Source organism: Eleutherodactylus coqui, chromosome 2, assembly GCF_035609145.1.
Source record: "Eleutherodactylus coqui strain aEleCoq1 chromosome 2, aEleCoq1.hap1, whole genome shotgun sequence".
In the NCBI taxonomy this organism is placed as follows: domain Eukaryota; kingdom Metazoa; phylum Chordata; class Amphibia; order Anura; family Eleutherodactylidae; genus Eleutherodactylus; species Eleutherodactylus coqui.
Window position 1 is genome coordinate 315,642,901 of NC_089838.1, and position 15,251 is coordinate 315,658,151.

At 45.1% G+C, this 15,251-nt stretch overlaps 1 protein-coding gene across 1 annotated transcript in view; it reads right to left on the bottom strand.

Annotated features, from left to right (window-relative positions):
• Positions 1 to 15,251, bottom strand: part of CNN1 (calponin 1) — an 85,783-nt gene that overhangs the window by 7,858 nt on the left and 62,674 nt on the right. The window contains exons 2-5 of the mRNA XM_066593643.1: positions 7,568 to 7,689; positions 7,384 to 7,450; positions 5,412 to 5,549; positions 947 to 1,057 (exon numbers count right to left, since the gene is read on the bottom strand). Coding sequence (XP_066449740.1) covers positions 947 to 1,057; positions 5,412 to 5,549; positions 7,384 to 7,450; positions 7,568 to 7,689 — 438 coding nt within the window. The remainder of the gene's footprint in view (positions 1 to 946; positions 1,058 to 5,411; positions 5,550 to 7,383; positions 7,451 to 7,567; positions 7,690 to 15,251) is intronic.

A 15,251-nucleotide genomic window follows, 5' to 3' on the forward strand; every position in this document is an offset into this window, starting at 1 on the left:
CTATAAAATAATTTTGCTCACCTGAGGTATGAGGGTGATGGGCGGTCATTGGAACATTCTTGAGCATCACCTTTTTTGGAAGTGTGATGAAGGTACATCTTGTCCCGTCTTTGGGCCACGATTTGGAGCTCCAGATCTTCTGACATAGGTCGGTTCGAATCTTGACTGACGCTGGTTTGCGCAGTTCGGCTGGTATGTGATCAACGCCCGGAGCTTTCCTGTTTGGTGGTAGTTTCAGGGCCCGTGTGACTTCTTCCTCCAGAATGCCCGGTTCTTGTTCTACTTGATGTTCCTTGATCTATTGTGTTGTTTGATTGGCGACATACAGCTCTCCCGTATATTCGCCACCTACGCGTCATTTGATCTTCTTGTAATAATTCACCATCCCAATCTTTGATAGTTGCTGCCTTGCGTGGTACGAACGGCGCCCGGGTCTGCTTTACATGGGCAAAGAGCTCGGGTGTGGCCTTGCTGGTTCACTTCTTCCAGTTTCGCGCATTGGTCGTTCCAGTAGCGCTCCTTGCCTCGCCTGACCTTTTCTTTGAAATTCCACATTCAGCTGTCTGAATTCAACGATGGTGCCCGCTGCTTTAGCTGCTTGTTGGCGATTCTGATGGATTCATCTGACAGCCATTGCGGTCGTTTTGCTGATTTCTGAAAGGGATGATTTGTTGAGCTGTGTTCCTTGTGATGGATTTGATTTCCTCCCATAATCCGTCAGGGTCTTTTGCAATGGTGCTGAGCGCTTCAAATCTGTTATTCACTTCGACTGCGTATCATGAAGGGATGTTGTCTACATCCAAACCGCGTACTGCTGGTAACCTTTTGGTGTTGCTGAATTTGACCTTGATTTTTGCAACATTTGCATTGCTTCCGTTGAAATATGTATTAATGACAGCCCCCCCTGCTGGTGCCACATGAGAATACAGCTACCCAAAACACTCACCTGAAGTCCAATTATATTTCTTCCTTCCTTAAGTTTTTCAGGGTTGAATTTCCTCTCCTGCCGGTCGGCGTACTTGACCCCGAGGTTGACTTTGGCACCTTTTGACTTGGCCTAAAATATTGAAGGACACAGGTAAGCATATATATTAGCACATACTGAATTGTGTGTTGTATTCCATTAGTACACAGCTAGGATCAGTGACTTCAGCTTGGCTGCACTGATTATTATTAGAGCTTCTGCATGTGAAATGCCTCTCCTATCTCATCTGATGCTCGAGTTGCTGTTCAGTCTTTGTCCCATACTTTACACTGCAGCTTTGCTTATTCAGATTTAATGCTTTTCATATACAGGTCAGTACATGCAGAGCTGATTTTAACCAGAGGAAGGACAGGATCAATGGCATAACTATAGAAGATGCAGGGGATGCGGTCGCACCCGGGCCCAGGAGCTTCAGGGGGCCCATAAGGCCTCTCTTCTCCATATAGGGATCCCAGTACTATGAATAAAGCATTATAGTTGGGGGCCCTGTTACAGTTTTTGCCATGGGCCCCAGAAGCTTCAAGTTACGCCTCCGGACAGGATGATTATAAAACTAAAAGAAAACTAAGACCTCCCGTGAGAACATGAGGCTCAGACTGGTACAGTCTAAGGTTACATTACAATGGACTACAGAAAAGGTGTAATAATACAAGGAGGATCTTCCCTTCCAAATTTCAACAGGTACGGCAGATTTACACAAGGAGCTCCATTTATCAACATCACTAAGTTAAAGGGGTTGTCCCGCGGCAGCAAGTGGGTCTATACACTTCTGTATGGCCATAATAATGCACTTTGTAATGTACATTGTGCATTAATTATGAGCCATACAGAAGTTATAAAAAGTTTTTTACTTACCTGCTCCGTTGCTAGCGTCCTCGTTCCCATGGAGCCGACTAATTTTCGCCCTCCGATGGCCAAATTAGCCGCGCTTGCGCAGTCCGGGTCTTCTGCAGTCTTCTATGGAGCCGCTCGTGCAGAATGCCGGCTCCGTGTAGCTCCGCCCCGTCACGTGCCGATTCCAGCCAATCAGGAGGCTGGAATCGGCAATGGACCGCACAGAAGAGCTGCGGTCCACGGAGACAGAGGATCCCGGCGGCCATCTTCAGCGGTAAGTATTGAAGTCACCGGAGCGCGGGGATTAAGGTAAGCGCTCCGGTAAGCTTTCTTTACGTCCCTGCATCGGGGTTGTCTCGCGCCGAACGGGGGGGGGGGGGGTTGAAAAAAAAAAAAAACCCGTTTCGGCGCGGGACAACCCCTTTAATTCATTAAATTACATAATTGAATGGCTGTGATTGGTTCATCAAGCGCCGGCTTTGATTGGTTCACGAGTGCTGCCTCAGCCAATCAGAGCAATCGCTTGCTGGAGGGGGGGGTATTCAAGCCTCGTTATCAGCAAGAGATGCTCCGTGGACATTAAGGACTGCACGGAAGCCTGCAGGAGCACCGGAGGCCAGCGGGAGGGACCCAAACGGTGCCTGCTAGATGACTATAAGACACCCTCTGAAAATAAGACCCTGTGTAATACAGTGTCTTATTTTTGGGGAAACACTGTATGTATTTGGAATCAAGCAACTTACAAACTTGATTTACTATTCTGCTGCACTACCTGTATTGACCACCAGGTGGCAGAAGCAAACTGTAATCCTAATATTTAGTGCCCTTTAGTCTCAAAAATAGCTTTTTGGATGATGTGATGTTCATATATATATAGCTGTTTTTACCTTCCCAGGAGCTAAACATTACATCACAATGCGAGATGGGTGGCTGCTCACTTATACTGTATAGAGTTGCCCTAAGGCTGGAAAATGGCGATACGAATAATTACTAATGCAGCTCCTTCTTGTGAATAACTCGTCTGCCTTATGTCATGTCCGCTCTCCAGGATGTCAGATAACAAGGTGACTAAAGTATATATCAGGCTCAGACCTGCCCTGCAGATAATACCTGTAAAGGATGCTGTAACTACAGTGTATTTGTTGAGGAGTGATGTCATCTCAGTCACATGACCCCTCGAGTAAGAAATCAGCAGATAGAGAGTTGGAGAGATTTACCAATGGAGCATTGAATCAGCAAGGAATGCTTCAGTGCCGAAGCCTGCAGAATAGTGAGTGCAGCTCTGGAGTATAATACAGCATGTAACTGAGGATCAGTACAGGATAAGTAATGTATGTACACAGTGCCTCCAACAGCAGAATAGTGAGTGCAGCTCTGGAGTATAATACAGGATGTAACTCAGGATCAGTATAGGATAAGTAATGTATGTACACAGTGACTCCACCAGCAGAATAGTGAGTGCAGCTCTGGAGTATAATACAGGATGTAACTCAGGATCAGTACAGGATAAGTAATGTATGTACACAGTGACTCCACCAGCAGAATAGTGAGTGCAGCTCTGGAGTATAATACAGGATGTAACTCAGGATCAGTACAGGATAAGTAATGTATGTACACAGTGACTCCACCAGCAGAATAGTGAGTGCAGCTCTGGAGTATAATACAGGATGTAACTCAGGATCAGTACAGGATAAGTAATGTATGTACACAGTGACTCCACCAGCAGAATAGTGAGTGCAGCTCTGGAGTATAATACAGGATGTAACTGAGGATCAGTACAGGATAAGTAATGTATGTACACAGTGACTCCACCAGCAGAATAGTGAGTGCAGCTCTGGAGTATAATACAGGATGTAACTCAGGGTCAGTACAGGATAAGTAATGTATGTACACAGCGACTCCACCAGCAGAACAGTGAGTGCAGCTCTGGAGTATAATACAGGATGTAACTCAGGATCAGTAATGTATGTACACAGTGACTCCACTAACAGAATAGTGAGTGCAGCTCTGGAGTATAATACAGGATGTAACTCAGGATCAGTACAGGATAAGTAATGTATGTACACAGTGACTCCACCAGCAGAATAGTGAGTGCAGCTCTGGAGTATAATACAGGATGTAACTCAGGATCAGTACAGGATAAGTAATGTATGTACACAATGACTCCACCAGCAGAATAGTGAGTGCAGCTCTGGAGTATAATACAGGATGTAACTCAGGATCAGTACAGGATAAGTAATGTATGTACACAGTGACTCCACCAGCAGAATAGTGAGTGCAGCTCTGGAGTATAATACAGGATGTAACTGAGGATCAGTACAGGATAAGTAATGTATGTACACAGTGCCTCCAACAGCAGAATAGTGAGTGCAGCTCTGGAGTATAATACAGGATGTAACTCAGGATCAGTAATGTATGTACACAGTGACTCCACTAACAGAATAGTGAGTGCAGCTCTGGAGTATAATACAGGATGTAACTCAGGATCAGTACAGGATAAATAATGTATATACACAGTGACACCACCAGCAGAATAGTGAATGTAGCTCTGGAGTATAATACAGGACGTAACTCAGGATCATTAATGTATGCACACAGTGACTCCAATAGCAGAATAGTGAGTACAGCTCTGGGGTATAATACAGGATGTAACTCAGGATCAGTATAGGATAGGTATTGTATATACACAGTTACTCCTCCAGCTGAATAGTGAGTGCAGCTCTGGAGTATAATACAAGATGTAACTCAGGATCAGTACAGGATAAGTAATGTATGTACACAGTGACTCCACCAGCAGCAGAATAGTGAGTGCAACTCTGGAGTATAATGCAGGATGTGACTCTGGAGCAGTGCAGGATAAGTAATGTATGTACACAGTGACTCCACCAGCAGAATGGTGAGTGCAGCTCTGGAGTATAATACAGGATGTGACTCAGGAGCAGTACAGGATAAGTAATGTATGTACACAGTGACTCCAGCAGTAGAATAGAGAGTGCAGCTCTGGAGTATAATACAGGATGTAACTCAGGATCAGTACAGGATAAGTAATGTATGTACACAGTGACTCCACCAGCAGCAGAATAGTGAGTGCAGCTCTGGAGTATAATACAGGATGGGACTCAGGAGCAGTGCAGGATAAGTAATGCCAATAGAGCGGTGCCCATTCTTCTCCTCATAAATTCCACAGGGCAGATGTGCAGGTATGCATACGCTTTATCAGCCCCTGTATCCTATAGAGAGTGACATATCTTGCTCTCCTAATATTAGACTATATATGTAATATTTGGCCTGGGGTAACCAAGCGGCAATCAGTTCTTATCTGATCTGCACAACATTCGTAATGACAGCAGTGATTTGACTGGTTTATCCTAAACATGCTGGGCATAATGGGAAAGCGAGTGTGTGTGCAAAGAACGGAGCAGGTGCTCATAACAACCAATCAGATCGCTGCTTTCATCTTTCAATGATGAGTTCTAGAATACAATAAATATTCTGATTGGTTGCTGTAGACAAATGCGACTCCTTCCCTTGTCTTCATATATAGGATCCACCATGGCTTCTTAGTGCATGTTGGTTGACTGCAATGACTTACCATGCTGGCCAGGGCGAGCAGTGTGGACTGGACTTGGGTGAGGTTGGTGTTCTCAAACAGGTCGTTTGCTTCGAATATATCATGTGGTTTGACTCCGTACGCTGTGATGGCCTTAATAAAGTTTCCAATATTTTCCAGCTGCAGAGACAAAGAACCAGATTCCGTATGATGCAGGTGAAATCATTCCTAAGGCCGCTATCACACATAGTGTTGGCAAAACGCAGCGATTTTACGGCAGTTTTCGGACACAGGTTACTGCCTCCGATAGCGAATTTTAACGTACCGCATCATTCTGATGGGTGATGAGGTGCATTAATTGCGGTAAAATAGAGCAGACGGCGCTCGAAAATCGCGAGAGCATGTCTACGAGGCCCCATTGAAATCAAAGGGAGCCTTGTACCGCAGTGATTTGAACCCCCCAGAAATCACGGTAAAAAGCGGATGTGTGAGAGTAGCCTTAGAATTAAAGTTCCATGCTGAACTTGCTCTGTATCAGTTGCTCCTTAGCAGCAGGATACAAATATGCCATTAGTTTGTTGGCCTTCACTGTGGCAGTGGTTATCGAACACTTAAAGGGCCACTATAACAAAAACACATTTTTCTACCCCTGCCCCCTCACCTGATTGTCTGTCACACTCTGAAGTTCTCCTCAGTGTATTCCAGTCACTTCCCTGCAGTGAAGCCCCTGTCTGATACGTATCAGGCACGATTTAACTTTCACTTTCAAATGAATACCATGATGCATTAGCTAGAGGCTGTACCATTTCTGCCTGCTGGGAAGGGGGGGAGTTTAATTATTCTATATTCACCTAAGTAAGCTACAGACCATAAGTATACAGTCAAGAGGATGAGCTGTGATCTCTACTATTATGCCTGTGGGACATGGAGCTGTGTGATTATTATCAGTAACTGAGACAGGAGTGTTTTGTTTCCCCCTTTAGGCAGTTTTTGTGGTTTGGTCCATGTAATAACATCACACAGACTGAAAAATGGACTAGAAACGAAACACAAAAATCTAAGTAAATCTGAGCTGATAAGAATTCAGATGACATGACTATTTGTGGGAAAAGAGGCCAGGAGTCTCAGATAGAAAGAAATAACTAGCCAATATAACATTAGCCCACTTTATATACTGGGGGGATAGCAACATAGTGAATAGATTAAAAAAAATCACTGGAGTGGCCCTTTAAATTTTCATGATCCGTCCATCGGATGAACCATCAATAAATGATCAGTAGGTATTGGCTCCTGATTTGTCCACAGATCACCTGAGTTCCAGACCGTGTTGCAGTACCTGGTGCAGCCACACTCATGTTCAGCGCTGCATCTTTGTAACGGGGTACAGTTTGAACACAGCAACTTCTTCATTCTGCTGGTTGCTGGGCATTCCAGAAGTCAGACTTCCATTAGTTAAAGCAGTTATGCCACGTTTAAAAAGTTATCCTCTATCCAAAGTACAGGGGGTCACTTTCAGATCGGTGGTAATCCAACTGCTGGGACCCCATTGATCCCAAACAAGGGTCTCCAGCGTGTCCAGAAGTCAGGATAGTGGCAGTTGCGCAATACTAATTCATTCATTTCAATGCGACCTCCGGAGATGTTGAACTTGGCTATCTTTGGCAGTCGCATTAAATGAATGGAGCAGAGCATTTGCGACAGCCGCTGCTTCCGCTTCAGGATGTAGTATAGCTGCCTTCTCAGGATCGATGGGGACGCCAGTGGTCATAGCCCATCGATCTGAAAATTATCATCAACCTTGTGGATAGGGTATAACTTTCAAAGATGGCATAGCCCCCTATAAATATTGATAGCCAAGAATAGACCTCCAAGTCCGACAAAATCATTTACGTGAAGCTTGTAGTCTGTTGCTAAGGAGCAAGTGAAGATTGATGGGCCGAACAGCTTTACCAATTATATTACCGTGGTGCACAATATCAGTATGGTGCAGAAAAGCTACTACTACGTCAGTTACCTGATGCCAGTTTTGTGTAGACTCATTGATCTTCCTGACGGATCCAGGCTTCAGCTTATTGATTAATCTGCGGGAGAAAGAAGAAGTATATTGGAGAGTCACACTGATCCAGTCTTGTAGGTCCGGCTTACCGCATATAATGACTTTCTCTGTAGAAGCTACATTGGAGCCGTACACTACTTACTCGCACAGGATGACGCCATCTTTCAGTCCGTCCATGAACTTGTTTCCCATGTTCTTTCCGGTTGTGCTTTCTATCCATTCCCGCAACTCTGCCTCCAGATGGGGGTCATACTTGGACGCCAACTGAAAGTAGAGAAGGCAGCGTCTCAGCAATGGCGCATGTAACTATTAACCCCGCATTCATCCCGACTATATAGTGTACCTGTAGGGAATTTTATAGAATTTGCCATACACATCAAGCTTTTGGGGCCCCAATATAAATCTATACCAAGGACCCCAACTTTTCTGGGCTACAAAAGGGGTGGAGTTTGTACTATTTTGACCCCCAAAAGGTTCTGGGCTCAAATTTTTTCAGATATTGGTACATATATTTTTATCATAAAATACGACACATTTCCAAATGGCTCACAGCGTCCAATAGATTTGTCACAAGAATAAAATAAGAATGACAGAGAGCCAATACTGATAAATGTTGCCCTCAAAAAGAGCCTCAGACCACTTCTGGACTTGTTGCCCCAAGCAAGGAATCAGAGCTAAGCTTCTATTGCTTAGGCAGCTCAGGAAAAATGAAAGGCGAGCTATGATTGGTTGCTTTGGGACTTGTTTTCTGCCTGATCTGATAAGGCCCAGTGTTTTGAAAAAGTCATCAAAAATCATCAGAATTGGATAAAAAATTCATCAAGAATGTATTAATATAATCCATACAGCACTTTTAAATGGTAAATCTGCTCAGAGTGGTCATAAATGGCTGCACATCCAAGTGGAAGAATGTATCAAGTGCAGTACCACAAGGCTCTGTCCTAGGCCCAGTGTTGTTCAACATTTTTATAAATGATCTGGAGGAGGGAATTGAGGGGAAACTCATCTAATTTGATGACGACTCAAAGCTAGGAAGGATAGCTAACACTAGGGAAGAGAGGTAGAGCATTCAAAAAGATCTAGAAAAGCTTCAACAATGGGGGGGGGGGGGGGGGGGCGACAAACAGAATGGTCCTACATCTGGGCAAGAAAAATGAAAAAAGCGCATACAGAATGGGAGGAATTGGGCTAAGCAGCAGCACATGTGAAAAAGACTTGGGTATACTAATAGATCACAGACTGAACATGAGTCAACAATGTGATGCAGCAGCCAAAAAGGCAAAACACAATTCTGGGATGTATTAAGAGAAGCTTAGAGTTTAGATCACGTGAGGTAATTGTCCCCCTCTACTTTTCCTTAGTCAGACCTCCTCTGGAATACTGTGTCCAGTTCTGGGAACCCCACTTAAAAAAAAAATACATAGACAAATTAGAACAAGTTCAGAGAAGAGTTACTAAGATGGTGAGTGGTCTGCAAATCATGTCCTATGAGGAATGGTTAAAGGACCTGGGAATGTTTAGCTTGCAAAAAGAAGGCCGAGAGGAGACTTAATAGCGGTCTACAAATATCTGAAGGGCTGTCACAGAGCAATAGGATGAAACTGAAAGGGAGGAGACACAGACGATATTAGACTGTGAGGGTGATGAATGAGCGGAACAGGTTGCCACAGGAAGTGGTAAGTTCTCCTTCAATGGAAGTGATCAAACAGAGACTGGACAGACACCTGTCTGGGATGAGGTGACTAGACGTCCCGATTTAGGCTTGACAGTTCTGCTTTGAGACCCTGTGTCCCGCTGTCCCCAGGGACCCAGCGGGACAGCCATTTGTCCTGCTTTTGGGACATCTGTACTGTTTTTGACTCATTCTCAGGACGTCTGGTCGCCATTAAATGATTATTATCTGGGATGCCGCAGCTCCCTGGCTAGTAATCACTCTGCAGCGCCGCTGCCGGATGCACACGCTGTCGGCAGTGTGTGCATCTGGGCTATTTCTCCCCTGACTTCTCCTTAGTTTCGCAGGAGAAGAGGAGGAGGTGCTGCTGCGGGTGCACACATTTCCGCCTGCAGCAGCGCTGAGAAGAAGAGCAGCAGCGCTCTGAAGACCAGGAGAAGATAAGTATATGGAGGTCTGCTGTGGCTGCTATTGGGGTCAATAGAGGGGACACTATTAGTGTCAGTGGGCTGGTCAGGTGAGGCCACTACAGGCTGCTGGAAACCTTTATTTTTTTTAAACGGCCCTGTGCTTTTTATAAGGACGTAGGTAAAATCATAGGTTGTGATAAGCCCCACCCCTGACCACACCCCTCTGTGCCGCTTTGACCCTGGGAAAGTCTGGGATGACTTAGTGATCCTTCACTGAGCAGGGGGTCAGACCTTATGACCCTGGAGGACCCTTCCAACTCTACCATTCTAGGATTCTATTTCATCATTATAGGCCCTACAGTTACTTTTGTGCTAGACGTGACTAATCAACGCTCGCATGTATAGATTATTCTCCCTTTAATGTTGGCATCACTTCTGTGTTTTGTTGTTACCAAATTCAGCAATTGGCAAATATGGAGGACAGAAGCGGCGTTATCTCGCTGTGAGCAGGCAGCAGGTTGGCAGGAGCGCGCCCAGTTCTGGCTTTTGTTCAGTTGGGGTGTAATTAATCAGGAAATTGTGTTGTCACATCTGGCGCCAAAAGCAAAAAGTGAGATTTATTGAGGTTGGTGCAAAAGCGAAATATTGCGTTATCAACAGCGACCAATCGCATTCGATTTTTACTGCCATGTAATACTGTTCATATAGGATTGGCACAGGTTAATGCAAAGGGGGAATCCGTAACAGTGTTTATGGTCTGGTGTAAAAAAAAGCCACACATTTTTGCGGAAGACCTACGTGTACAAAACTTTGCAAATTTTCATACATTTTCTTGCCATTCTTGTAAAAAGTGCATGGGGCTAGGCCATCAATAGTAGATCATTGGGGGTCCACCACCGGGGACCCTTGCTGCTCAGCTCTTTTCTTGGCTTCTGCACTGGTCCACTGAGCCTTTTTCTGCAGGAAGAAGACAGCTCCTTTCCCAGTGCAGTGGCGAAACTTGGTATTACAGGCAAAGTTCTCAGTTGATTAAATGGGAGCTTTGTGTGTAATACAAAGCCTGGCCACTGTAGTGGGAACAGCACCGTCTACTTCCTGCAGAAATCAGCTAAGTGGTGATATTCAATTCCCCTAGTAGGACAAAAATAAAAAGTTAAAAAAGTGTAAAAAAAATAATAAAAATAACGTCAAAACCTGTAGGGCTTATTTATTCACACGAGCGTATATCAACCGCCCTTTTCACGGCTGGACGATATATGCTACCATCTGAGCTGTCATCCCCCTTCCCTCCTCTTCGCCGGCTCTCTGCCTCTCTCCTCCTCTCCAGCTGTTTGCAATGGGAGGAGGCGGGGTGGAGCTAAGCTCCTATTGCTTGCTGCAGAAAGAGGGTGGGAGCTGAGCTCCGCCCCTGTCCCGCCCCCTCCAATTACAAACAGCCGAAGGGGATAAAAATGTCCCACAGATCAAAAAATGGTACCATTAAAAAGTACAACTCATCCTGCAGGTAAACCCCGCACAGCAGCGGTGACAAGAAAGAAACCTTTTTGAATGCAGCAATAAAAATAAAATTGTTTTAAAAAGTGTGAAAAAGTCACAAAAAAAACCAAACTATGTAACTTGGGTATTGACACAATCCTACTGGCCTGCAGAGCGACTTGTTGGTACTTCCCCTGGCACCCAATAGATCACATGCCCTGCGTGCCCACCCTAATTACACCCCTGGAATGGATGGACAAGGGCAAGGTTTAAGTGCAAGAGACTGTGAGAGGCGGACTGAAAGCTCTGCATTAGGCCAGCTGCACACAGCCGGATTTGCAATACGGAGTCCGTAGCGAGCGTCCGCCTTCGGATCCCGCAGTATATGCCGCAGCATGCTATGGCAAAACGCTTTTTCCTCTACATGAGTGGAAATCAATTGTGATTTTCCGCTCGTGGAGGAAACATTGCAGCATGCTCTATTTCTGTGCGGATTCCACACGGACGGCTTCCATTGAAGTCAATGGAAACCGTCTAACCCGCGGCCCTTCTGAGATGACATTGTGGAAAGGTTGCGGATTCCGCGTCATTGCCTAGCAACAGTGCCGGGATTTAGAAGAGAAAAAAACTGTACTGTGCATGTGTGACGGCTCACTGTGCGGACCATTCACAGTACAGCCGGACAAGAAGAAAAGCAGGTACACGCGGATGCCGGCTGGGCACAGGGTCAGATTCCGCTGTGGGCTCCCTTATGCAGAGTCCGATCCGGTCGTTTGCAGCCGACCTTATTTGTAAGAGCAAGCAGACGTTTTAAAGAGGACCTGTCATCTCTCTCGATGTGTCTGTTATAGTAAATACTTGCCTTCCCCAATAAAATACCAATTCTAGAACATTTTTTTTACAACTCTTTGTTGTGCCTCTGTTATTCCTCCTGGAACTGGATGCTACCATTCCACTGTCCTAAGAGTTTTCTACAGCTGGGCACGCACTTACTGTGTGTGTGAATTGTGCCTGAGCGAATATTTACGCCCGTGTGAATGAGCGCTAAGGGAAAAAAAGTGCGACGGGAAGCAGTTACAGTATCTAATGGCCTCTCAAAAATGTTACCTGGAGTCTGATTGGTTGTTTTGGGAAACGTCTTTTCCCCTGCAGTAATGTATCTGTGTAGGAAGTCCAGGCTGTTGTAACAACCCTTCAGCGGTGAAAAGTATTAGCTATGTGCAGGTTTTCAGTCTTTACCTGTAGACATGAATATTCCCATTCACTGACAGCAAACAGGGGTCTTGAAATGATGAGAAATAGCCATTCAGAAAATTGCGTAGCTTGCCATCCTCCAATGCTGAGGTCGGACTGCCTGCTCCTCTCCGGGGGTCTCCCCATTGGGCATGTAGGAGACTAAAGCCGGGCTCACATGGGCATATGATTAATGCGGGCACTGTACCCCCGTGTGATACGCGGTAACTCACAAGCAGTCAATTACATTGCCTTACGCAATTCTGATCACATTAGTATGTCAGAATTGTGTAGTACGCGAGTACCAAAAAAAAAAACACAAAATGTTTTACCGCATATTTATGTGAGATTGAGCCCAACTGCGACGGCGAGGGAAATATAAAGACCCAGTGCTTGAAATGGCTAATGAGTTCCAGATGTGATACACAGCGTATCACGCATCTCCTGGCATTTGCGCACCCCCTATTGACTTCTATGGAGACCTTAGGTGTGCAAGTGCCCAGAAACGTAGAGCAGGTTGCAGTATTTTATTATTCTTTTGCACGACCGAAATGCGTACGTAAAACACGGAAATGTGAACAAACCCATTGAAATCAACAGGGTTCTACTCTCTGCGCCGTGTGAAGGAGCCCTAAGTCATGTGACCAGCACCTTTTGCACACCTGGGCTGTAAATCAGATCATGTGACTTGCTCACCTGTACCATTGCCAAGAATGAGAAGGTTGCCCAGGGCTATCTCTTTGGTATCATCCGCACGCGATGCCAGCGGGATGTGGTGGAGAGGACTGTAGGGGGGGCACGGATGAACCGTGCGTGGGTGGTGTGAAGAGGAGGAGGGGGCAATTTCCAGTCCTCGGGGGCATCATTGTGGCGTCTATAAAGTTTATATAAAGAACAATGACCCAGTAAATCTTTGCGTGAACCAAGGAGTCAAGTATGTGAGAAATCAGCAGGCGCTCCTGCCAACATTCACTGCATGCCAGACTGCTGGGACCACACAGCAGCTCCTCCAGGACTGCAGCTCGCCGGTTAGTGCAGCCGTTGTCCCCGTATTACATAGTATCATAATAGTAGGGGAGACTATTATACGTATCTCTGTGACGCAGGGCACCTCTTGTAAGCGGGACAGTGCCAGAGCTATAGTGTCCTCTATATGGGAGATCAGTGTGTGGACGTCTACTAGGAAGCTATGAATGTAGATGAGGAACCAGGAAGCTCAGGATGAACATTGTTACACTCTACATAGAAGAATGCATAGGGCCGCTGCTAACATACTGACACTGACGACGGAGTTATATCTGGGGTGATAAGTAGGGTGAAGGGGTATTTGGGGTACGGAGGAAGTAATGTATTGACCAAGATGTGCCGCAGCAGCAGACATAAAGGAGTTATAGATTCAGCAGGAATAGAGGGGAGGACAGAAGGGTGGGATGATGGGGAAGATGATGCAATGATACTAAACTCTGCCGGCTCTGCCAACCCAAACAGTGACAGATCTAGAATTGACCAAACTAGGGAGCAGACAAGAGACTGCACAGACCCCAACCTGACATACACAGCTCTGCTATACCAAGAGACACAAGGACTCATGCATCTGCTGCAGAGCATCTCGCCTACTGTGATCCATTCCATAATGGGATATGTGGTGCTGTATTGTTATCCAAGTCAGCATCCTTTACGATATGCTTAGATACACAGGCTCAACAAGCAGTATCACACAGGATAGGCTTAGATGCACAATTGCCACAATTACTGCCCTTTAAGATATGCTTCTACAATGTATGTGTTTTCCACTCGCTCCCTAAACAAAAGAATCAAGGACTGTGCAGTCCTCTACCCAGACGTAGGGGCGTCCCATGTCCTTTTGTACAATGGAAATTGATATTGTTGCAATGGTAGCTAAATAATACCACTATACAGTGGCTGTATCATACTGCCATAGTGTGCATACATAACAGTGCAGTACAGCGAGTGCATAAAGTGCCAAAATAACACTGCTCTATAGTGCTCAAATAATACTACTATATAGCGATTTTACATAAATAGTGCCATAATAACATTAGCATGTAGTGCCTATGTAATACTGCCACAGAGTGCAAACATAATAAGGCTAAAATAATATTGCTCTGTACCACTAAATAGTATCTACATAATACTGCCATACAGTGATCACATAATAGTACCTACAGTGCTCAAGTAGTATTATAACTTTATATATAATGTCAGAGCTGCATCATGGCTTTGGTTTTGGCTGGTGGAGTTCCCAAATTGAGGACGGCCTAAAAAAATGTCCCCATTTGCCCATTCTATAATCCAATCCTGGTGTGAGACAACCAGATCCTGACACAATCTAGGCAAGGATTATAAATATGCAGAACAGGTCTCAAATGGTCTCATTCAATAAGCTTTATATAATTCAATAGTATATAAGAAGTCCTGTAACAGATCATTGAGAGATCAGATTACATGCTGCCCATAGAAGTCCATGTAACATAGTAACATAGTATGTAAGGCTGAATGAAGACAATGTCCATCTAGTTCAGCCTGTTTATCCTCCTATGTTGTTGATCCAGAGGAAGGCAAAAACCCCAAGAGGCAGAAGCCAAATAGCCCTTTTGGGGTAAAATTCCTCCCCGACTCCCTAATGGCAGTCAGACTATTCCCTGGATCAACCCCTAATAGTTCCTACCTGCCTGTATACCCGGATTAACAATTAACCTAATATTTATATCCTGTAATATCTTTCCGCAACCAGAAAGACATCTAGTCCCCTCTTAAACCCCCCTCTGGATTTTGCCATCACCACATCCTCAGGCAGAGAGTACCACAATCTCACTGCTCTTACAGTAAAGAACCCTTTTCTGTGTTGAAACATGCTTTCTTCTAGACGTAGCTGATGCCCTCTTGTTACCATCGCAGTCCTTGTATAAACAGATCATGGGAGAGATCCTTGTATTGTCCCCTCATGTATGTACTGGGGAGGAAGAGCCAAATGAGAGAGAAACGGAGATACCCACACAGAGACACTGCTCAAC